Below are 25159 nucleotides of genomic sequence, written 5' to 3'. Positions count from 1 at the left end.
TACAAAAATAAATATTTCAGATTTTACACAATAAAAAACCAAAATATATATATATTTAAAAAATCCATGTAAGTGTTAAACTTTTGCTCAGTATTTTGTTGTAATGCTTTAAAGAAGTGGAGGCACTCAATGAAATTAAGAGGAACTTGGTTCCATCTTAAAAGATGCTGGTTTGGTGCAGGAAGTTATACCCGGTTGTCCAGGACGATGTTTCCGTCTTTGTCCTTGACCCTAAGCCGCCCTGTTGGGTAGCGAGTTTCTTGCCTGCCGTCGGTGTAAACGGTCTTCACTGTGCCGTCTGGATACTCCCGCCTCTTGTATTCAGCAGTGTGTATTTCCTTCTGGCCCGTGTTGAAGTGGATCTCTTTGGTGCCGTCCCTAATGCAAATAGAACCTACAGCTTAATGGAAATCGCCGGTGGTGGAACAAGATCACAATGGTTGGGTGAAATTGTAACCAACAAACTGAATGGTTTCAGCTTGTACCTCTTTAAAGGTGAGGTTTAGTTTTTAGTACTGAATTGAATGCTGAAAAAAACATCAAGTTTAAAGTCTAAAAATGGTCAGACTAACCTTTACCTCAGTAGTTTCTTGATGGCAGTTTTTACCACAATGTTTGAAGTACTATCAGTGAACTTACGAGTTGACCTGGATGATGGTCCCGTCGGTCAGCACGCTTTCCTCTCTGCCATCAGGAAACAGGTTCTTCACCGTCTGATCTGGGAAGGTGATTTCTTTGCGGCCATCTGGAAAATGTTTCTCTGGAACGAGAATAAATTATATTTGAGGAGTCTGCATAAAGAAAATTAAGTCATTGTTTTTAAATGATTTTGGTGCTAATTTATTGCTTTTACAACAAAAATGTTCTTTCTCATCTTCTAAGATTTAATGAGTCATAAATGAATAAATCTGACTACTGTCCATGATGCACTCTGAGTTGCAATGACTTAAGATTACACAGGGTGTCCGCACATCCTTAGAAAGTCTTAACTCATTTTCGTTTTGGGCCAAATCAAGATCATGAATGCTTTTACAGGGCCGGTTGTGCCAGAATGTATTGAACATCTTTCCAGTCCCTCCAGGATTTCACGATTGTTTTGTGATTTTTTTTTTTGCAATAAAAATAAAAGTGTTTGTGGTACCAATTTGGAAATATTTGCACTTATTTATGACAGTAAATGCAAATTTTTATTACTTGTGGTATAGATTATGGGCTATAATCTGACATCGATTAAGGCAGTGGCAGCAGTTTAGTGCAAGTGAGAGTTTTTAACAATTTTTGAGGAAAATCTGCAATAAACTCCCAATTATGTATTAGTGCACAAAAAGGCAGGGATTTGTTGATTTTGCATGAATTCCCACGATAATTCTCAAAAAACTGGAAGGGCTGATATAATATGCAGTTAATGGATAAAAGCTGCGTTGATTTGATTGATGAAATAATATTTAAGCACACTTAGTGATTAGTCTAGAACTTAGAGGTAGGGGTGCACCGATTGTAGTTTTCTGGCTGATCGCCCATTACCGATCTTTGAAAAAGCTTAACCTGCAGATTCCGATTTTCTTGTCTAAAATGTTGCTCAATATAGCAAGAAATCTGTTGAGTTGGCAACAGTGGGGCCACTATCATAAATTGTAAACGTGCAGACATGACTTGGTGGGCCGGTCTGTCAGTAAAACCTTTCTTACCAGAGAGCAAAAGAGGACAGTGGCTGACGTAGACCTTTCCCAAGCTAGATGAGATCGGCTTCATATGTAACAAATCGGCTGGCCGATAAATTGGTGCATTCCTACTTGGAGGGCTACATAAAAAGCATGTCTGTTCTCACCTGTCTGGTTGTTGGGAAAGTGCAGGACTTCCATACCGTCGGGATACGTGATGTGTGTGGTCTGAGCCTCAGCGTAGTAGTAGATCTGGTTGCAAGAAGCACATAGGAGGCAACTAACACATCTGTTCACCCTACAGCAAACTTTACATTCATTAACCTCTAAATATTTAAAATGGATCATCTAGAGTCCATCAGGACTCTGTAGATGTCAGTCAGGTTTATTCAATATATTCAGAAGCTTGTTTGAGGACAGAAAATCTCACCACTCTCTGATCGGCTGTGATTTGTTTTGTGTCTCCGTTGAAGAAGGTGACCTTGGCCGAAAGCCCGTCTGCTGAAACTTCTTTTCTAGTACCGTTGGGAAAGACGATGACGCGATCGCCGCCAGCCAGAACCTTCTCTACCTGAAAGCAGCACAGAGACGTTTCAGTAAAACTCACAGGACAATGATGCACCCATTCATCAACTGACTGTAATGGTTTACGTATTTTTAAACTGTCCAACAATTTCATAATCTGTCATTACATCTCTAAGCAACTAGAGATGGAGTTAGGTAAGCTATCACTTTATTGATTAAAAGTTAATTTCAGTATTTTGGCTTTAAAAGTGACTCATAAAACAGGAGGTTTGAAGCATGTTTGTTTTTTAATCATGACTTCCAACTAATGAAAATCTTTCTGATTAAGAAATGTCCGTCTGCATACCTTTACCTCCTGTAATGTGGTTGAGGAGCTCTTCATCACCACATAAAGTTCTTCTAAGCTTTTAAAGGGAATGCATTTTTTGTCTAACTTTTTCCATTTAAATCATATTTTTGCTTGGCAGGTTTTCTCCAAACATTTTCTCCGGTTTTAAATGCGCCTCACCTTGCCATCAGGGTGTGTGACGACCTCCTGAGGTAGTTCTGGATCACGGGCCTCGCAGCTTTCCGGTTGCTCTTGCTCTAGATCTATTCTCTGTAAACACACACACCAGAGGTTCAGGTAAAAAAAAAAAAAAAAAAATCTTAAAGGTATTGCTATTTGTAACTTGGAGCGTTCAATAAACTTAAAAATACGAAAAGGCTTTTTATATCAAAAGTAAAGTTTTTATCTGGATGCAAACTTGTTGTATTACTCAACAGATTAATACAACATTAGAGTGAAACAGCTCTAATGGCGGCTCTTACAGGAGAGCAGTCGTGTGAATGCTCCGGTTTCTGGTTGGATGGTTTTTCCTGGCTCCTGCTCGTAGGTCTTGGCTTTTCTTCCGTCCTCCTTCCAGAAAACGTTGAAGAGGACGACAGAGAAGATCCTGACCCGACCGACCTCCTCAGGCTGCTTTTCATTCCTGCTGACGACCGCAGAGCAGGAAGAACAAACAAACATCATTCCGACTGGCCCCGTAAAACGGCTTGAGGTTGTATACTTTAAACACCAACGACAGACAAATATGTTTAATCTGAGGATATGTTTGTCTAAACAGTCCTGTTGGTAATTTCTAATTACCCTGAAGACGGGGTTTTTTCCCTATTTTTCATATTCGAGGGTTTAAAAATACTTTCATTTATACGTATTTTTAAATGCGTATAATTTTTACATCTTGTTTCTGAGAAAAAGAACTAAATTGCTACCTCATAAAGACCTACTTTTAAATTGAGCGTATTAACGGCTTTTTCAAATGTCGTAGGGTTTTACTTTGCACTCAAATGAAATTACTCCACCGTCCACATTAAGAACTGTTACGCAACGACGGGCTTTAACTTTGTAACGCTCAAAGCTTGTAGAATCCGATTAAAACTCTCCTACTGCAGAACACACACCTTCAAGTCAAGCTGAGTCATGCTAAGGACAGCCTGGAGAGCGATTATGCAAACTGAAAACATCCCTTTGTCCAGCATAAATGACACACACACACACGACTAACAGAACCAGGGGAGAGGATTTCATCTCTAAATTATTGTAAGCATCTAAATCACTTGTCAAACTCGAGGCTCGCAGGCCAAATGCGGCCCGTTGTAGCTTCCTCTGTGGCCCTTCAGACGCCTGTGAGGCACGAAGATATAACCTTAAAGAGAACAGTTCAGCTCTTACATCAAAGCAGTTTTTACACTCCGCTTTTTCAACAGAAAATCACACAAACTCAACAGACCGCCACAGTTTTTCACGTGAGCTTATTTCAAATTTTCTACAAAAACGATAATTAAAAAAAAAAATTGGTTTTTGGGTTTAGGTGATTGGTAACTCCCACCTGCAGGTGGCAGCATTCCTTTCTTCCACACTGCTGCGCTAGCCTTTTTTGATGTCAAGTCAGCGTTGATATGGCAACGAGTAACAAAGTCACATTTATAGTCATGCATAAGTGCAAATATTGCTAGTATTTATACATTAGCACCACAAAATCAATATTGTTTTTTTTTACGGAAAAAAACCCCCTCAGAAAAACAATCGTAGAATCCAAGATGGACTGATCAAAGTGAAAAGATATTTATTATTTAACTTTAAACAGTGCTTATCGAATAGAAGTGCTACTTGTTCGTATTTTAACAGTCTTGGAAAAAGTTTTTTTCTAGCACAACCTGCCGTCTGAGAACATTCATTGTCTCGATGCGGCCCAAAATGGAAATGAGTTTGACATCCCTGATCTAAAGTAAACCAAGGACATGGACTTTGAAATGCCTTGCTGCTGAAATGTGCTATACAAATAAAATTTGATTGACAAGGACAGTACCTGGTATGTTAAATCTGCTAGAGCATAAATATTCTTCCAGACTATAAATCCTATGAAGCTCTTGTTTCTACCTGCGGCTGCTTGGCCGTTATCCTTCGAGTTCCTTCCTGCTGAGCTGAGCAGAGGGCTGGAGCTGCTTCCTCTAGAGTCCAGGGGAGTCTGAACAGGACGCGTCCACGTCAGTGAAGTATTTTATCGAGCTTTTTGCAAACATTAACAACATAAAAATAATAAACAGTCAAGCTTACCGCAAACGTTACTCCCTTAGCCACGCTGCTATCTGAAACTCCGGGTCCGTCCTTCGTTTGGACGCCTTTCTCTGCAGAGGCGAAGTTTCTCCTCCAGGCACTGAGGCGCAGCTTCTCCAGGGTTCGAATCTTAAGATCAGAAGTCAAAAAGCGTGCGGCCGTTGAATGAACTGATTACGGGATCTATCTGGAGACAAACTGGATGTCGGGTTTAAGCGCAAGCGTGACCAAGAGGAGTCGAGTGGTTGCACCTCGTCGCGCAGAGCGCCGTTCTCCTGGTGGAGGGAGTCGATCTGCTGTCGCAGGCGGCTGTGTGTGGAGGCCCAGCGGCTCTCCCTCCTCTTCAGCTCCTCCTGCTGGGAGCTCAGCTGCTGCTTCAACGACTGTTGGGAAAGGAGAAAATGTTGCAGGAGGCGCGGTGGTGGGCATTTATTGTGAAAAAACTTTTTTTTAGAACAATTCTGATTCATCATTGTCATTATAAATTTCACTTAATGATCGTAAAAAAAAAAAAAAAAAAAAGAGTAATAATAATTAAAGGGACAGTATGACGGGAATTGGTTTAGCTGTTTTTCCACAAGAACATTAATAAATAGTAAATTCAACAAAAATGAATTTACTATTTAATACCATTTATTTCTCAAATGGGAATGATTTTCAAGAACAATATTTGTTTGTGGCTCTATAAATGCTGTCACGCATTCACAGCCATACAGTCGTCTAAAAGAAATAATAGTTTTATTGTTACAACAATAATTCCACAACGTATCGCGATAAAATTCTAAGTCCGTATCGCCCCCTCCTGGAAGGAGGTTTAAGTGGCTCAGTCACCTGCTATGTGTGGGTAATGAGGTCTAACAGTGAAAGGATTACGATGACATCACAATTATTGCATCAGCATGGAGAGCTTAAGATCTGACGCTGCGTTTGATGTCGACGTGTTCGCCCCAACGTTGTGATTAAAGATGAGGGAAGATTGAGTGGGGCGGGGGAGAAAGAGGAAGATGCTGATGCTTTGTTTCTGCTTTTTAGCGAGTGGTTTCAAACACCAGCCTGTTAGTTACAAGTTTATTTAGTGAAATATTTAGGAGTAAAGACACAAAAGTATTTAAATGAGTGACGTGTGACATGAACCTGGATTTCCTCCCGTTCCTTTTTGTCAGGAATGGCTCTGGCCGCCGACACGTGCTTCTCAAACAGCTTGCGCTCTTTCTGCAGCTTCCTGTTCTCCTCCCTCTTGTACTCCTCAAAATTGGCCAGCTCCTCGGCTTTTGCTTGCTCGAACATCAAACGCTCTTTCCTACAACATACAGAGGCAACTCTTGAAGGAAGCAGAAGACGAAATGATTCTTCTCCAAAATAAATTAAAAATATTATTTTGCCTTTTTAAAAAAAAAAAAAAAAAACAATTCAGAGATCTTACTTCCTTCCAGCCTCACCTGAGGTCTTCCTGTCTTCTCTCGTTCTCCTGCCTGAGCTTGGTCAGTGCAGCGTTCTCTTTCTTAAACCTCTCTATCTCCATCTCCAGCTCAGCCAGCCGCTCTCTGAGCTGTCTGGATTGGACCTGCTGGGCTGGAGATGAGAACAAGCACACGCAGGAAAATAAAAAAATCAGAAAACACAACACAGGAATCCACTAGTTTTACCTAAACTGAGTTGTGGAAAAGTTCAATCACAGAATCTTAAAGGGGCAGTATTATGTCTTTTCCAGCTACTTAGTATCACTTTATAGCTCAAATCAAGTAATTCTTACCTTCAGTCGTTGTATATATCAAATTTGACTTGAAAGAAATTTTACTTTGTAATTTAATTCCTTGAAATTGGGTCTCTGTCTCTGTAAGAAAGTTCTGCTCTTTCTTTAACTCCGCCTTCAGGAAGTCATCACATCTCTCCCCTATTAACCCTTTGGCAATGTTTTCACACTGAGTAGTAGCTTCTATGATGAGCTCAGCAGATGTGCACTTCCACCAGCTGTTTGCTAATTGTTGCCGGCTAGTCTGAAGGATCTGAATGGGAGAGGGCTGCTTTGTCATTTGGAACCCCAGAAGCTTGGAAACTGCAGCTCCGTGAAGGAACTGCGTCTTGGCGGTGGGACCAGATCCACCCAGGTGTTTTGCACAGCTGAATGGTTGCCATGGAGACCAAAAGATTTCTCAAACATGCGTTAAAGAATCAAAGCAACACTCCCATTTTATCATGTTGTACCATTACAAGATGTAAAGCTATAAAAAAAAAAAAAAGTTGATTTCACATAATACTGCCCCCTTAAGGATGGAAGTGTTGTCTGACCTGTGTCGTCCCGTTTCCTGTTCTCAGAGGCAGCAGGTGGAGCAGGTGGAGGTGCGCTCTGAGCTTTGGGCTTTAACGAGGGGAACAGTCTGGTCATGAGTTGAGAAGCTGGTGCAAGTTCGTTCTCCGGGCCTTCATCCGGCTCCACAGCTCTGCTCACCGCTACTTTCCTCAGCATAGCCTTCTCCTGTGGGGAAACTCTGCCGGCTGTCAGCTTGGGAACCGGACTGATCCCCCGACTATCGCATTCCACCGTGACGGCCGTGTCATCCAGGTCGTTCCAAGTGTCGTCGTCGTCAAAAATGACCTTCCTCTGCCCGTCGCGTCCGTCCTCGATCAGAGTGGAACCGTCGGCATTGCTGGCGACGCTGTCGCTCTCCTCATCTTCATCTTCTTCCACTTCGTCCCTGAAACTCTCCTCATCCTGGTAAGACCTCTTGTCATAAGCGGGGTTAGAAGGTGCTGAAAAACAAACAGTGACTTCTTTGCCTCCAAACTCAGAGATCTCGTCGTTGTGTGGCGCCTCAGATTCCCGTCCTCCCTCGGTTACTTCGCTCTTGAGCGCATTCCCTCTCATGTTCGCCTCAGATGCTACTGATTCTAGGGAAATCCCTTCACGCTCCGACCCGTCGGTGAGCCGGACACCGCCCCCCTTCTGAGGTTTGCTTCCCGATGCCGACTTGATAGGGGTGGAGGAGAGTCGCCTCTGGTGGAGCCCAATGGCAGAGTGCCTCTTCTGCTGGTCCAAGCAAAGAACCTGCAGAGCAAATGGGAAAAAAAATCTAGCTCAGTAATTAAGTACAGAGTCACTTCAATTCACTCTGGATGGTTTTGATCACAGTGGAACTGAAGTTTTCTCCTTAGGTTAGAGCTTAGTTAAGGCTTTAAGATAGAAACCACTAAATTTTACTGTCAGATTTTGGTACTGGACATGAATCTGTTTTCCTCACCTTCATGACGAAGGAGGAGTTGGATGAGAAGGACAGCTCCTCGGCCGCTTGCTCCAGCAGCTCAAACTCTCCCAGCTCCATGCTCTCCAGGTGCCGGTTGCACTCCCACCGCTGCAGCTTCTCCTGGAACGACAGCTCGAAGGAATGCTGAGGAAGTCCGCCTGCGTCTCCCGCTCCAGCCGACTGCGCTTTAGAAACACAACTCTTCTCTTTCCCGGCATCGCCTGACAACCCCACCTGTTTGATCACAGGGTTCGGCTGCAGATTGGGACCGGTGTTCCTCACGACCTGGACTGGGACGCCTGTATTATATTCCTTCTCCGGCCCCAGATGATGCTTTACCGGTCTGGGTTCCGGTGCAGTCTGACTGGTAGCAGGTCCGGTGTTCTGTCTCTGATGACTCCCCAGGACCGTGGTCGTCCGCGCAGCCCTGACGTCCTGCGGCGGCGAACGCAGCCCCCTTCCTCGGTTCTCCTTGTTGAGTACGGCGGTTTTGCGTTGGACGGGAAGCGGCGGGCCGGCGCTGGAGCTGCCCTTCAGGATGGAACCGGGTGCGGAGTTGCTGCGGGTGATCGCCTGTGGTTTCTGCTCCTTCCTGTCCTTCGCTTTCTGCGCTGAAGCCTTGGAGCTGCTGGTAAATCTGGAGAGGCCCTGTCCTCGTTTCAGAAAGGGCCGCCTGGCTGGGAATGCAGCTTCAGGCCTGGCTGGCTTCTGATCAGATCGGAATACAAAAGGTTGAACGAACGTTAAAGAAAACATCTGCAACAACTCTAAAGCCTAAAATATCAGCACTTGACTAAAATTTAAAAAAACAACCACCATGGTTCCAGGTCAAAATTTCAGATTTTACTAGATTCAAATTACTGATTTTTAAGGCATTGTTCAGATGTAAATACAAAATTTGTATATATATATATATTTTTTTCTTACGTATTTTTTTTTATGTACTTGTGTTTATTATTTTCTATTTTGTACATGTATTTATTTATTTTAATAATTATTTGCTATATTAAAATATAATGAAAAATGCGTTCATTTTAAATTATTTTTATTCTTTTTAATAAATGGATGTTTTTTTTTTAAATCCTGCATGAAAAGCATCCTCTTTTTGAAAAGTCAAATACATCATATTGACAACTGAAAAATTGAACAAACTAAGACCTGGAAACTACTTAGCTTGCATAGTAAACTTCAGATGTTTATCCTCTTACAGGCTGTTGCTGGGCAGACTTCAACCTCTGCTCCTCCAGCCTCAGTTGCTCCTCCAGAAGCTCCTCAAAGGTTTTCTTCTGCCCCCCAATACCTGGTTTTATGGGTCTGGAGAAAAGCCATGAAGGGCAAGCAGTTGCATAGTTATTAGAAATTCTACTCATTTGAAAGGACATGTATAAGAGAGACGCGTTGAAGTGTATTTGCTGCTTGTTTAATTGAGGAGATATTGACATTTTTAATATTGATTCAAATGTCAAATGTGTTTACCTGTCATGCAAGTCATTTTCCTGTTGCCTGCTGTTGGCGTCCGGCTGCATGAACGCATCATCCGACTCTAAACTCTGCTTCGGATTCTCTTTGTCGGAGTCCCACATGCCTGCAGGAATTACAAAGTGTAAAACTGGTTAACATACATAATTTACAAAAATTCCTCTCAAAGTGACACTAAGCGGATTTTTTAAAATTTTCTATCTAAAACCAAATATGTTTTACCCTCATCATCTTCATGTTCCTGCTGGTCAGAGAGCTGCAGCTCCTGCCGCAGGCCGCAGTTCCTATCAGGGCTGCGTTGGACCGTGTCTTTTCGCCATTGTGCTCCTGGCAGCCCTGGATTTTCTATGGATCATAAAATAGAGAATGTATACATATTTTCTATTTACAGTAAAAAAAAAAAATTTTTTTAAAGATTCATTAAAAGCAATTTCAGAAGCTTCTTTTCCTGACCTTCAGTGCAGATCTGAGGTACATCCCCAGCCCCCAGCAGTCTGTGCTGCTGCTCCTGCAAACACAGCAGCTCCTCCAGCTGGTGGGCTTTCAGCTGCTCATGCATGTGCTGCTGCCACTTCTTCAGCTGCAGGAATGTACGCATAATTACACAGACGGCACAACTCGCACATGAGACCAGGCTGGTGAACGGTATCATGGGAAAAATATGATTTTAAAATGTTCTCCATCATATAATTTCTACAGGTTAAAATCCTTTTCATGAGACGCTACAGAAAATATATCAGTTTCTCAAATGTTGTCGTTCCTTCTGGTGCATAGAAAGTGTAGCGCTGCCCCTCCCCCACCTAAAAAAAACAAAACGTACTATACTTTCCCGACACTGAAAAGAAAGACAAAACTGGCTGTTTGGAGTAGTCGTGTAAACTAAAGGAGTGCTACTTTTATTAAAGTAATACCGCTTTACAACCATAAGTAACTTTTATAAATCACAATACAGCTGTTATAGAGAAGGGTGAACCGATATGAAAATTTGGGCCGATATCAATATTGCTGTGATGGCCGATAATCGATGTTATTTCTATTTCCATACACTTCCGACATCGCGTAAACGTGACCACACCTTGTGCATTACTTCACCTGACCATCCGCTCTCACATGACCCGAAGTTTTATTTATGGGGCCGATACGGATACGTTTAAAAGAAAATAAAACAATAGACTAAACTCGACCAATACCGATGCTGCTGCTGATGTATCGTGCATCCCTAGTTATAATCCATTCTAATACATCATTTTAGCAAAAGTAGAAATGGTTGCTTTCCTGTTTGAAACAAAAGCAAAAAGATCGTGATGCTGTCTCGTTTCTCCCCCCCCCCCCCCAAGAGGTTTTGTCCAGTTGGTTTCGAGGCAACTCAACAAGACATGTTTGATCACAGTCTGTTTACCAACCACTAAATCCAGCTCGTGTTAAGAGTATTTACTTACTTCAACACCTCCATTGCAGTTTAAGCCCTGGTCAGCATGAATAGCTTTTTAAGGGAGAGATGCCTAAAACAGCAGGGGATGTGGTATTAATAACCCTTTGGTTCTCAGTCCATTCTTATCATTTCACTATTGGAAGCACAGATGCTCCTCCATACAGATCTGCTTGTAGAGCTTACTTATTTTATCCAGTTAATTAACTTGAGTAAGTAAAATCACGACAACAAAACGTCACTGTGTCAACAGCTACTGTGAAGACAATTCAGGAAAAACGCTGCATAATGACACACAGCAGTTAAATGCTGCACAAAGTAGTAACTAATCAAAATGTTATGCCTTTTATTTTTGATATAACCTTTAGAAACAAAAAGATTCACATTTTAAATAAGCTTTCATTTCCACTTGTCAACCATTTCCATAAACCTCCAGTTTTGCGCTTTCTTCAAAGTTCTGTATCAAACGCCCATGTGTGCACACAATGGTAATCCCAGATTGGTTGATTAGATTTTCCTAATCCTACTCTCTCTCTTTTGCAAGCATAATTAATAGCTGTAGCTATCTAAGTGAGAACAAATCCACAATGAAATTGTCAAGTATGAATCCATCTACTAGAACGTTTTAGTAATTGAGACAGAGATGTCAGTTTCAATTCTGGCATTTCTATTGTTCTCTATATTCAAAGATGAATCTTCACGTGTAATCTTGTGTTAATCTCTCATACAGGACTCTAGGGGTTCACCTCTACATAAGCAACACAGCTAATAATCTGCGGTATCAGATTTACGACCTTACCTCTTCCAGCTTCATCATCAGGGGTAGATCTTGGGTTTTGCTTGTCATTCCCCCCAAATTCTCGAAGCGTCCATCTGAAATCCCCTGTGGTGCAGGCCGGAGGTAGCTCACCGGCCTAGTTCCCTCTCCACATCCATCCACGCCGAGGCAGCTGCTGTCCGTGGAGGCAGGCAGCGGAGCGAAATCGGAGACGAAAGAATCGTCCGGGTGCAGGGGAGCGGGCACCGCGGCGGCAATGTGCCGCAAGGACCCCGCTAGTTCCGGGGGTGGGCTGAGGATCACCCCGGCTCTGGTGCTGCTCGGCATCCACTTGGTAAAGAAGTCCGCCGAGGAGTTCTGAAGCTCGGACGGTGATGACATGCCGACCCAGGATGCTTCAATAAGCGTTTGCTAATCCGGGATTTGACAAACAGATTACGGTGACAGGTTAAGGGTTAATTTAATAATGAATGTACACGACGTTTAACACACTGACTGTGAATCCAAGTTCCAGATCAAATGAGACATACAGAAATTCATTTCTGTATAAACATCGTCGAACAAAAGGTATAAATACAAGTTAGTCCAACTGATATCGCGTACAGGGTAGTGAGCATAACATAAACGTGACAGGAACAATTAATTTCGGTCCTGGAAGCGAGTGGTGAACATTGTAGTGAAATGACGTAGCAGTTAAAAGGCCTGTTTACACCTGCTGGTATAATGTTTAACTTCACGCGCAACGTTTTTAACGGTTATTACATTAATGTCCAAACATGTACATTGACGGCATCTTCTGCCAGGCTAAGAATACTTGTAATTACCTGTTATAAGCAAGACGAACGTCTTGCATGTGAAAAAGGAAATGTAGTGCATATGAAGCAAACAAAGATTTCGAATCCTGCCGCCATTATAAAAACAAAGCCCGCGAGAGCGGACGGCTGTTGGTGCATTATGGGTAATGTAGTTCAAGTGTCTTTTTTTTTTTTTTAAATGCGTTTGGGCAGGTTTTAATCCTTTTTAAATAATAATAATAAAATATATACATAAAACATTTTCCAGTATGTTGTGTTATTTTTGCAACACTTTAACAACAGAAATTTTATGAAATATATTTTCCTGGAAGCTTAACAAGGTTTATGTATCCGGTTTAATCAACGGTCCACATCTACACATTTCAAAATAATGGCTTTTATACAGATATTATTTAATCCACGGTTACACTTACACATGTGTGTTTATTTCCTTAAATGCACATCATGAATTAAAATATTTCAGGCATTTTAGTAGTTAATAAAACACAAAGTACTTGTCAAACTCGCATGTGAGCTTTTATATCTAAATTTACAATCCGGAAGTGAAATTTGAGTGCTGTGATTGGTCAATCCAAAAATACCAAGCTACCGAGACGTTGTCACTCTACGTAGTTAACTAAAGGATTTCAGACACAATGGAAATAGTTAAATGTGATTCACACGGTAAGCTATTACTAATAAGATATTTGTAATAAGTTGTCATGCAACAAAAACGTATTTTATGTTTTAGTACCGGCGGATTCTGTTGTATATGTGGTTCTCTTCTTGCTAACTTAGAAAGTATGGCAAGGTGGGTTCTTCTCCGTTCTAGGTAATGAGAACGGAGAATCTCGGTTATAAGATTTGCTAAATAACACTTCCTCTGTGTCCTCTCGCAGGTAGTGTGTGTATGCTAAAAACCGGTGTGAAAGAGGGACCAAATAAAGGCAAGAGCTTCTATATTTGCATTGACAAGCAGGGCTGTGATTTCACCCAGCAGGCCAGGTAAGTCAGCAGATTCATCAGCGAGCTCTTGTAATTAAGAAAATGTCCAGCAGTTTAAAGTATTAAACGTGTTCTTACTCTGTGCTAGAAATGTTAACAATTCGTTAAAAATAACAGTACAGATACTATAAAAATAAAGTATACTCTTTCTTTTTTTAATTACATTTGTTTTAATTGCAAATAGGCCTGGCTTATCAAAACCTTTTCAAGTCTCCTTGGAGTTCCCTTCCCCTTTGTTCGTTTCCTCCTGTCTCTTCATGATTGTCACTCCCTGCCCGGTCTTCCGCCTTAACGAGATCATTTATTTAATAGCTTAAACTACAAAAAAAACAAAACCCTCTTCATGATGTCATGCTATGTAAAACCTTAACGTTGGAAAAGAGTCAGCTGTCCATGATTGGTTTTTTTTGTATTATCTGTTGCAATATTGTGTTTTTTAAAGCCCATTTCAGCCTGCATTCAGTTTTGTAAAAAAGTTTCCACTGAGATTTAAACATTTCAGTATTGTCACGTTTAAACCAACTCGTCATATTCAGCTGTTAATCTAAATTCTCAACATCGCCTGCTCCAGTATCGCTCCTTCCCACTGTCTGCATCACGAAGAGTCAGTGGTGGAGCTGCAGGCGCTCAGCTACAGTCAACAGCAGCAGAGCCACCGGTGAGGATGCGGAAGGATTGAGTTAGAAAAATAACAATTAGTTATTGATTATTATGTTTCCTATTTCTTTAAATTAACATTATGAACGTTACACCTGTTCCTCATTTGTCCCAGACTCTACTACAGATGTGCTGTCGGGAAAAGAGAAGGTCAGAGATGGTGTGGAAACGTGCCCTGGACTGCTGTAAGGCTAACTTTGTCGACATTCACTTCCCCAAAACTCCTAGAATGCATAAACATTAAATATTGTTGCAGTCATATTCATTGAAGTCTACATTTTATAAATAATTGCAGCAAGAAAAAGAAAGGAGAACCCCTCTAACTGACTCCCAGCTGCAGCCATCCTGCCTCCCACGTGTCAGAAATCCCTTTAAAGCTCCCGACAAGACGGACAAACCTTCGGAGCGGAGACGCATGCAGAGCGGTGGGTGTGAAGAGAAAGAAGGGGAGAAGAAAACTGGGAGAGCAAGTCATAACGCAGAAGGAAGACAACGCTCTCAGAAGGAAAATACGGAGGCCCTAGGCGCAGAGGAAAGAAAGTCGAGCGCACCTGAAACATATCAAGGTAAGCTGCTCCCAGCAGGAATGAAGGTAAAGAAGAGGATTTCAAGTGAGGAAAGCAAGTCCAAAGCTGACGACGTTGATAGAACAGCAGTTAGGACGCAAGACAAGGCTGGGAAAAGTTCTGCAGAGGAGGGAGAGTCAGAAAAAACCATTTCCACTCGAGACATTGAGAAAATCAGTCAAATGTGCCCCGACCTACTCAAAAATATACCACAGGAAGCAACCAATAGTCAAACCTCTTCCTTGAGTCAGAATGAGCCCACAGCGGAGAAGAGCGTTGCTGAATCTGTCCCCGGCAGAAGCAGCCAGTCGTCAAGAGGAGCCGATTGTGCCGCTTCAGCGGCTGTTAAGACCAAGACCCACCAAGAAGAGGAGGATGACGACGTAGTTTTGGTTTCAGTGAAACCGGCGGCTCGCCAAACCCCCCCGGCTTCTTCTACCGTCCAAAAGACGATCACCAGCTTTCCAGGGTTTCAGTCGGCCGCCCAGGTGGGCGACCCAAAGGGGATGCACTGTCTGCTCAGTGCCCAGCTTCAACAGAAGAAGGTTGGTGGTTCCACTAAACAAAGGCTCTGCTGCAGTTTGATGCAAGCGTTGACGTTAACAATTAATTTATTTGATATTGTAAAAGATTAGTGCAGCATCGCACTGTTAAAAAAAAAAAAAAAAAATCTCTCAAGCGTGGATAAAACGAGCGTGCTCCTCTCTCAGGCGGTATGGTTTTCATATTGGCCACTTGAATTTCAGGATGATGACAATTTTTCAAGATGGCTGCCATTTTTAGCTTTTTAAACAAGTTATTGCCATGAAATGCTACCTATTTTTATGACTTGGATAAACTTTATGTCACTTTATATGTTTTATATGTTTCACTACTATGGTCATCCCATTCATACAACTTCAAAGTTGTAATATCAGAAACTGAGGGCTTTGCCGTTAGCGAGTCTCACACCAGTTGTTAACTGGAAGGAGAGAAAGAGATGTGTGACACAGACTGAGTGAGAGCCGCCATACTGGTTAGCGTTAGCAGATTTTTAAAACGTGTTTGGCGTAAGTGTAGCTAAAGTTCTTGTTCAGCGAACTAGTGGTTAGTGAACCTAACTCTTTCAATAGCTACTGCTGGTTTTAGTGCAAACATACATTCTCCATTACAACCATGGCGGCCATTTTGAACAATGTCCAGCAGAGAAAGGAAACACAAGTTCTAGAAAATGTATGTGATTTCTATGGTTCAAAATATGCTTTGACACCAAACACATTCATCTAATTGGCAATTTTCCATGACAGCCGTCCAGAAAAGAAATATCAGTAATTATGAGTTGTTATCAATTATGTATTATTTGATACCAAAAAGTATTTGTTTGTGCTATATTGGCAAATATTGCGCTAAGATACTTCTACTTGATGACCGTCTTGATTCTTTTTTTAGAAATAAAACAAGTTAGGTTGTTGTATCTGCATGTGGAAGGTTTTTCTAGAATATTCAGGTTTCTTCTGCGCTATATTTGGTTTTTTACCGTCATAAAGGTATTTAAAATGCACAAGCTATGAAAATAAACTTGAACAGGAAAACATAGTCGTATATTATTCAGTAATTTTCTGCTTTTCAAGTGTTTGCCCCACATTTGTGTGTTTATGTGTTCGCCTGAGCAGGCCACGCTGTCTTCGGTGAACATGGCGGCTCTGCCAGATAAAGGAGAGAGGCTGAGATTACAGGTTAAACAGCTGGAGGACGCTCTGGAGTCTCTAAGCCTCGCTGCTGCTTCTCAGCCCGGTGAGTTGTAACTCCGCCCCTCCCCCTTCCAAACACAGCATTACAAATCTACACCTGCGGCTCTCTCAATAGCCGCAGGTGTAGAGGAAATCATGCCGTCAGTTGTTGGCAATCCACCTCATTAGCTTTTGCCACTCCTTTTTTAAATCTCTATCCAGCCATATGGTTACAAAACAATATTTTCAAAGGGTAAATCTAAAATCTGTTGGATTAAAGTAGCTGTTTTTGTCGTCTCACTGCTAACGTGACGTTCAAACCTCTTCCAGAACCCGCGGAGGAGTCCGGGAGCGGCGGCTCTGCTGCCGGCTCCGCTCGGCCCGTTGTCAATCCATTCAGCAGGCCGGGCGGAACCGTCCTGCTCCCCTCTGCTCCAGTACCAGGGCCGGTCCGGCACCAAGCTTCCGGCAGCTCTGTGGGGATTCAACTGAGCCAGGGAAATGCTCAAACCTTTGGAGGTGAGCCATACTTAGAATCTTGTGGGGGGAGTGTTGTGTATTTCTTTTAATTTGATTAGTACTTTTCTTCTTCCTCTTCTTCTTTTTTTCCAGCAGATCTCCAAATGCACCCTTATTATGGCGGCAGGATGACAAATGAGCGCCTGCTGGAGGTGAAGAACGCCACCTGCGAGGCCATCGACCATCTTCACAAATCTCTGGAGTCGTGTCCGGATCCCGAGGACGAAGCTTCAGATCCCAGAGGCATCAAGGTTCCCCTCTCCTTCACTCTTTTCTGCCAAGTCAACCGCAAAATCTGGTGTTTTGCTTCATTTTAAACTCTTTAAAGCTGTAATTATCAATAATAGACAGTTTGTGCTGCTCTCCTTTACTTTAAGAGTGTTCTGTGTCAGTAACGTTGAGTTTCTTTGTTTGGCCGGTCAGGTGCCGCTCCTGGCCCATCAGAGGAGAGCTTTAGCCTGGCTGCTCTGGAGGGAAGCTCAGAATCCATGTGGAGGAATTCTGGGTAACTTTTATTCATCTGTGTATCACTTTTAGCAACACTTTAAAACCTTTACAGATTTTAAAATGGGCACAAACTAAAGACGAATCAGGGTTTTTTTACTGGCCGATATCAAATGTTTCCCAATACTTAGTGATTCTGATTTTTAATGTTAAACGCAGGTGAAAGAGAGAAAAAGTGCATTGACAGGAGTCTCATATTTTCCATGTTTATACAGCAAAGCATTTATCCCTAACCTTTTATCATTATTATTTTTGCCTTTTGCGTGGCTACAGCTGACGACATGGGCTTAGGCAAAACACTGACCATGATCGCTCTCATGCTGACAAAAAAGATGGAGGCCAAAAAAGAAGGAGAAAAGAAGGAAGAGAAGAAGCTGGATTCCTGGATCTCTAGAAGCGGTGATCCTTATTTGTTATCAGTCAATCCTTCGTTTTTTAAAAAAATCCAGCTGGGTGACTGTAATCATTTCTAAACCGTTCATAATTAGATGACACGTCGTTTATTTGGTTTGTGTTATTGCTTGTTTCGCTGTCCAGATTCCAGCATTGTGTCTTCTAAAGGCACTCTGGTCATCTGTCCCGCCTCCCTGATTCACCACTGGAAGAAGGAGATTGAGCGGCATGTCAAGACGGGCAGGATGTCGGTGTATCTGTACCACGGTCCCAGCCGGGAGAGAAGCGCCAGAGCGTAAGAACCAGCACTCCTGTTAAACACACCAGTGACTTTCCTTTGCTTTATCTTTTTGATCTGCCTTTCTAAAAATGGCTAGGACCCATTAGAATCTTTTCTGCAGCCAAATATATATCAACCTTCCTGAGCCATGAAAAACGCCACGATTCTATACATCAAAGAAAACAAACACTTATTTGCTTTGCTAATTCTTTGAGACACATTTGTGTTAGCAGGCGCAATGAAAAGAAGACAGATTTTACATACCATTATTTAAAGCACAAGCAACTAATGTCGAAGATTGTTTTGTATCTGGGACTGCAATAAACAATTATTTAAGTAATTGATTACTCTATTATTTATTGTGACAATTAATTGATTAATTTTATGCCATGATCATCCTTTTTTAGGATTATCTCATTTTAATCGAATAAAGAAAATTGGCACATTTTGCAGATTTTTCAATAAATCATTTTCATACAATATCAGAAATGCCTTGAAAGATGCAAATTAATAATTAAATTCCCTCTTTAAATAAGAAAACAAAAAAAAATGTATTGCCTGAAATGCAATAACACAGTATTCCTTTAGTGAACGTTTGATTATTTGTAGCAAAGGATGCATCTCCAGCTAAAAAAAATACATCAACTTGGAAAAACTCAGCTCTTTCTGCTTGACTTAACATCAATACAGTGTAGGACTGATCTGTTTATGTTTTGAATTGACTGATTAATAATTGGACAGTGAAAGGGGCTTAATAGGAGTTATATTAATATTTAACATATTTACAGGCATCTTTTTTTTCCCCACAAGTTCAAAATTAATATATTTTTGTACATCTTTGGACTGATGTTCTTTTGGCAAATCGCCTTTTTTGAGTCAGAGTAGTTAGTAGATCACTATATTTGTTGAGGATTATTTCGATAATCGATCCATCACGATTAATCTGATTAATCGTTTCAGCCCTAATTGTGTCTCTCTTCCAGACTGGCAGATTACGACGTGGTCGTGACCACATACAGTTTGGTCTCTAAGGAGATTCTTGTCGAAAAGGAAGATGCTGATAATCCCGGCAAAGATCCCGATCATGTGGTAAATACAGCAAGTCAAATCTAAAACGTCAGGTTTTATGTGTAAATAATAGTAAAAACAAAAATCTGATCCACAATTCGGTGATCACGTTACATTATGTTGAGATTATCATATTGTCACCTTCCTAAAATAAGGTAAGGTAGTGTTTTATGCCGAAAGGGATTCCCCTCCACTTTGGCAAAAGAAAAAAAAAGACTTATTTTAGGAAGGTGATGATATGCAAAGGAAAGAAGAAGCTAAAACAAATTACCTTCAGCTCATATATTGTATTCCTGCAGCCGTCACGTTCAGGCCCTCTACTGCGAGTGACCTGGGCCCGTGTGATTCTGGACGAAGCCCACAACATTAAAAACCCCAAAGTGCAGACCTCCATGGCCGTCTGCCAGCTGAGAGCCCGCGCCCGCTGGGCTGTCACCGGGACCCCCATCCAGAACAACCTGCTGGACATGTACTCTCTGCTGAAGTAGGTCCCATCTGGTTGTCGGTTCAACTCCTGTCCTGTCCCAAAGCTGGAATAAACGAGTCTGACAGATTTGTTTTTACTGCTAAGCAACATAATGTATGGTTAAATTTAGGGATGCACAATATTATCGTCGTGGTATTGGTATCGGGCAATATTAGCTGTAAAATTTAATATCGAACATCAGCCTTTCCGTCAAAATAACTCACTGATGTAGAAATTGTTTTTATATGACAAACCAGTGACAATAATGCCTGCAGTACAGCACGTCAAATTTGCACTGTTTGATTGTTGTCATTGTCTTAGAGAGTAAATGTTATGAATAAATTTGACATTAAACATAATGTAAGTTGAAATTGTTACATCATTTTTTCAGCCTCCTTTTTAGCATCTGCAGGCTAAATGGACAAAGATAATGCAGTATTTTAATTCCACAGTAGAGAAAGCCGTATAGTTCCAGTAATTATGTATAGGAATAAAATATCGGTACTGGTATCGGTTATCGGCCAAATGAGTTTTAGTATATCGGCATATCGGATATCGACCAAAACTCAAATACTGTGCATTCCTAGTTAAATTCAACTAAACTGTCATTTTGAAAGTGAGGAAGGTGTCATTTCACACCCAGCAGAGCCAAATCTTATTTGTTTGTTTTTTTTAAATTAGCATACGAACATAGACCCAAGTGAAATGAATTGTTCCGCTAACTGACTGATTGTATCTTAAGATTCTTGCGTTGTTCTCCGTTCGACGAGTACAAGCTGTGGAAAGCTCAGGTGGACAACGGCTCCAGCAGGGGCAGGGAGAGACTCAACATCCTGACCAAAACTCTGCTGCTGCGACGCACCAAAGATCAGCTGGACTCCATGGGAAAACCGCTGGTAGAGAGAGCCACATACACACACACACTCCCACCGTCATCCTTAACCATCAAATGTAAACAAGGAGTTCATCCTTACTGCAGAAGAGAGGCTAACGAGAACGTTGGATGTTTCAGGTGTCTCTTCCGAAGCGGACCTGCGAAGTGCATCAGCTCAAACTCTCTGAGGACGAGCAGGCTGTGTACGATGTGGTGTTCGCTCAGTCCAGGTAAGATACCGACAAGTGATAAAATTATGTTTCCGTTCATGTGTTATTGAGAACACATAAGGGTGGAGTTTTTAATAAAATATAGTGAAGTTTTGCTTTTTTATGCTATCAAAACAGACGGAGCAGTGGCGCCCCCAGAAAAATAAAATGGATGGGGTGGCTACACAAGGCTAGCTAAAATACATATATTTCTATAATTTTATTTATTTTGTATTAATTTATTGATTTGTTGGGTTTTCTTCACTAAAGAAGATGACTCTATGCCTTTCTGTGACATGAGCATGATTCTGTGGGGTGGCCAGCCTTTATCTAGAGGGAGCCATGGTCCCCCTAAACCCCCCTCTTGGATGCGCCACTGAGATGGAGATTTTGGAAAATATAAATCAAATCCTATCTTGCTAATAATTAAACCCTAATAAAATGTTGTTTTTTTTATTTCAACTTTGTCTGAAAGTCCCAATATTTAACAATCACAAAGCAATTAAATGTTTTCCTTACAGCGTTCGGCCCTAATGCTAAGAGAAACGACTGTTTTCAGCATGCCAAGTTTGCCATGCTCAGAAAATTAAGAAAGAGAAACTGCAAGTACTTTTCCTTGCCCAGACTTGGAACTTTAGATATCTATTTTTTACTTTTTATGCTTTTGTCCTTTTTTTGTGTCTTTTATTTTTTTCTGTTGTAAAGAAATTAGGTGAGACGGCATTTATTGATTCATAGCTTCAATGACTGAAGTTTAGTTATCTGATTGCAGAATTGTAGAGATGATTTTGGATTCCAGTTGGCAGGAAAAAAAAAGTTCAATAAAAAAAAATGATCACACTGTATTGAGAAGTATTGATGTCTTTCTTGTGAGTAGGAAAAAAAAAATGTATGTTTTTCCCCTTAGGTCTACTCTGCAGAACTATCTGAAGAGACATGAAGAGAAGGATTTGGACAAGGGAAACACGTCCAGCGTCAATCCGTTTGATAAAGGTTAGATAGATGGTGAAAGCATATAAAAAAAACAATAAAAACAACCCCAGTTCTGTAAATGTAAAACTAGGAACTAAAAACAGTGCTTTTCTCGCTCCAGTGGCCCAAGAGTTCGGTGTGTCCCAGGCTGGCCCTGCCAGGTCGGGCTCTCGCCAGGCATCCAGCACCGTTCACATCCTCTCTCTGCTGCTGCGCCTCAGACAGTGCTGCTGCCACATCTCTCTTCTTAAAAAGGTACTTTAGTTTTTTGGGTTTTTCTTTTAGCTTTTAAAGAACTCGTCCAACTTTGACTTAAACAAAACCAAAGAAATCCAATCTCCATGCATGCGCGATCGTTCTTTTCTACTTTCCTGCGCAGACGTTGGACTCGTCTGAGCTGCAGGGTGACGGGATCGTACTGTCGCTGGAGGAGCAGCTGAACGCTCTGTCGCTCTCCTCGACCCCGTCGCCATCGGGCCCTGACCCCAAAGACACCGTGGCTCTGAACGGCACCCGCTTTCCCTCACAGCTGTTTGAGGAGACCAGTGAAAGCACCAAGGTGAGTGACTGGTTTATATTTAGACTCTTGGATCAAAAATGTGGCGCACCAACTTTACAAAGTGCTTCTTAAATTGGCGATGATGAGACAAAGATTTGTTCTTATTATACCAGTGGTGATGCATATTATGAGTGGAAAAGGTTATGTTGATTTTATGAATTTGTTGGTACTTCTTTCCTGTGTATATTTAGATTTCTGCGATCACATCTGAGCTCATGGCGATAAAAGAGAAGAGTGACAATCAGAAAAGGTAACAAGGCGCTACCGATATAAAAAAAAAAAGTAACTGAAGCTGTGAATAATTAGGATTTTATAAGGTAAAGTGAAGAAATGTTGCTTCCAAAGTGTGTCTGAAATTAAACTTTTCTATTTATTGCTTCTACTTCTATTAATGTCGCCAACAAATCAAAATTAGGGTTGTCCCGATACAACTTTATCAGTATGATACCGATATTGCAGCTTTGAGCATTGGCCGATACTGCTATTGACCCGATATGATATTGGCACAAATCGTACATACTTTTATTACTTATTTTGTAATGTGTTAATGTTAGAAAAGGCGTAGTCGGGTGATATTACTCAGAGAACAGTGGTCAATAACGAACAGGTTTGAGAGCAACTCAATCATTTATTAATAAGCAATTGGTCTGCATGCAGTATACAACCACTGCTGGATAGAAGTGCTGGAGTGGAATGCTGGAGCGGAGTGCCTTTATCGTTTTAAATGCCGCCCGACGTAATCCGATGCTTGTTTTTAGCGAATTTTAATATCAAAATTGGATCTGGGCAGTAAGCCTGTCTCGTTAAAGAAAAAAAAATTGCCATTTGCAGTAATTGTTGCGATAAGTTATAATATAGTTGTCTTGAGACCATTTTCAAGTAATATGTTAATATTGGCATAATAATGCAAGTCTGCCCTCCTAAAGACCAATAAACTTTGCATTTTTTAAAGAATACTTTACACTGGAAGATATATTTTTGAAATTTCCAAAATAAGACACAACAGCGAAAAATAATAAACACACACTCAACCGAAACCACCAATAAAAGGGATTATTAAGTCTCTGTAAACAAAATTGCCCTTCAGAAAATATGAACCATCAGAATGGAGACAACTGAGCTCATTTTAATCTGCTTTAACTTTGTTCCACTATACTGAGGTATTTTTAACTGTTTCATCAGATGACAAATCTGCTTATGTATTATTTTACTACCTTCACTGATTACACTTGTTTCTTATTTTTACTTTCCAACACCAACACAAAACGTATTAAAATGACTTTTACGATATACTGTATGTGCCGCATGTGTTTCTTTGCAGCGTGATCGTGTCTCAGTGGACCAGCATGCTCAACATCATAGCAGTTCATCTGCGGCGGATGGGCTTGACTTACGGGGTCATCGACGGCACCGTGAACCCCAAACGGCGCATGGACCTGGTGGAAGAGTTCAACACGAACCCTAGAGGACCTCAGGTACACCTTAGCTAAATGTGATGATTCCTAAAGCTAAATGATCTAGTTTTTATCTGGAGAATGTGTTAAGGGAACGCTTTGCTGCCTTTAACATAAACGTGTAAGAAGTTGTTGTTTGCTTTTCTAAAAGGTTATGCTGGTTTCTCTTTGTGCTGGTGGGGTTGGACTCAACCTTATTGGAGGGAATCATCTCTTCCTCATTGACATGCACTGGTGAGGTCACAGCACTAAAACAAAAACCATACGTCTTTGTTTTGTTTATGCTTTTCATACGATTGAGCTTAGAGCTTTCACACCTGTTATTGAGCATGTATTGATACTTTTGCATGTTTTACAAGACAAAAGAATATTAAAAAAAAAAAATCAACTACCTTCAGAATCATTTATCCAGATCTCAGAAAAATAATTCAGTTGTTGTTCTGTACAGTCACTGCAGCACTATTTACCCTATTTAGTATAGAAATATTAACACAGAAATGTCATTCCTTTAAATTCTGACAGGAATCCAGCCTTGGAGGATCAGGCCTGTGACCGAATCTATAGAGTAGGACAACGTAAAGACGTCACCATTCACAGGTAGCAAAACCGTAAAATCTTTTTTTTTTTTTTGACAGGCTTTACTTTCTGCTTTCAGCTAATGATAACATGACATTTCAGATTAGAATATTACATCAGACCATTAAAAATATAGTTTTTACTACATAAATGTGGACTTAATGAAAAGTGTAACAATGAGATGTACCTGTGTTTGTCTTTCTTGGGTTTGTTTATATGTACAAATGTACTTTTTACACTGTATGGCTGCAGGTTTGTGTGTGAAGGAACCGTAGAGGACAAGATTGCAACGCTGCAGACGAAGAAGAAAGAGCTGGCCCAGAATGTGCTTTCAGGAACAGGAAGCACAGTCTCTAAACTCTCATTGGCCGATCTCAAAATAATTTTTGGTGTTTAGAAATGATGAAAGTCTTGAGGTTATCCTTTTTAAATGTTAATTTCTTTTTTCCTTTTTCTGTGTGTAATGATGCAAACCTTCTGGAAAATCTTGAAAAAGCCACATAAGGTATTTGTTAAATGAAAGGTTGCTCCATTGTCCTCCCTACAGATAATGCTTCACATTTTGATTTATGTTTTTAACCATTACAGATTGCACAGGCTATTATAAAAATGTCTACGCTTACAGTAATGCTGCTATACTCGTCTCAGTGTGCATTCTAAATTGTAGGACTTTGTTTTTATTAAAGCACTAAAGTGTAAAGTTTGTCATTTACTGTGAATACAAGTGATAATTTTTGAATAAATTCACTTTATTTCAAACAAATTGGTAGATTTAAAACGAAGTCCACCCTAATAAAACGCATCACTCTTCTTCAAGCCGAAGAACCAGAACAAATTATGT

General features: G+C 41.0%; 2 protein-coding genes across 4 annotated transcripts; one reads left to right on the top strand and one right to left on the bottom strand.

The window, feature by feature from the left end:
* Positions 1-12620, bottom strand: cenpj (centromere protein J). Of its 2 annotated transcripts, none has more exons than XM_014471495.2 (19): positions 12538-12620; positions 11735-12124; positions 9960-10086; positions 9729-9851; positions 9504-9612; positions 9236-9341; positions 8025-8735; positions 7075-7831; positions 6225-6357; positions 5920-6085; positions 5037-5168; positions 4786-4914; positions 4609-4696; positions 2997-3160; positions 2695-2784; positions 2092-2232; positions 1829-1913; positions 640-760; positions 1-378 (listed from the first exon to the last, which is right to left on the bottom strand). In XM_014471495.2, exons 2-19 carry the CDS (start codon positions 12092-12094, stop codon positions 186-188), a joined length of 3735 nt encoding a protein of 1244 aa, XP_014326981.1. In that variant the 5' UTR covers positions 12095-12124; positions 12538-12620; the 3' UTR covers positions 1-185. The 2 variants fall into 2 exon arrangements, with proteins under 2 accessions (XP_014326981.1, XP_023192263.1); XM_023336495.1 differs by having other exon boundaries at positions 2997-3157.
* Positions 12621-13100: 480 nt separating this feature from the next.
* On the top strand, positions 13101-25018 carry ttf2 (transcription termination factor 2). 2 transcript variants are annotated; one of them, XM_023337579.1, is made up of 23 exons: positions 13101-13191; positions 13407-13512; positions 14084-14170; positions 14285-14354; positions 14465-15280; positions 16388-16508; positions 16775-16963; positions 17060-17214; positions 17387-17468; positions 17741-17866; positions 18005-18155; positions 19124-19229; positions 19508-19692; positions 20417-20570; positions 20687-20778; positions 21665-21750; positions 21851-21984; positions 22109-22288; positions 22480-22538; positions 23610-23763; positions 23894-23976; positions 24265-24339; positions 24571-25018. In XM_023337579.1, the coding sequence occupies exons 1-23, from the start codon at positions 13164-13166 to the stop codon at positions 24713-24715; spliced, it is 3384 nt and encodes a 1127-aa protein (XP_023193347.1). In that variant the 5' UTR covers positions 13101-13163; the 3' UTR covers positions 24716-25018. The 2 variants fall into 2 exon arrangements, with proteins under 2 accessions (XP_023193347.1, XP_023193346.1); XM_023337578.1 differs by having other exon boundaries at positions 17057-17214.
* Positions 25019-25159: the final 141 nt, after the last annotated feature.

The sequence above is a fragment of the Xiphophorus maculatus genome, chromosome 7 (assembly GCF_002775205.1).
Source record: "Xiphophorus maculatus strain JP 163 A chromosome 7, X_maculatus-5.0-male, whole genome shotgun sequence".
Lineage (NCBI taxonomy): Eukaryota > Metazoa > Chordata > Actinopteri > Cyprinodontiformes > Poeciliidae > Xiphophorus > Xiphophorus maculatus.
This window is presented reverse-complemented; position numbering and strand designations above follow the sequence as displayed.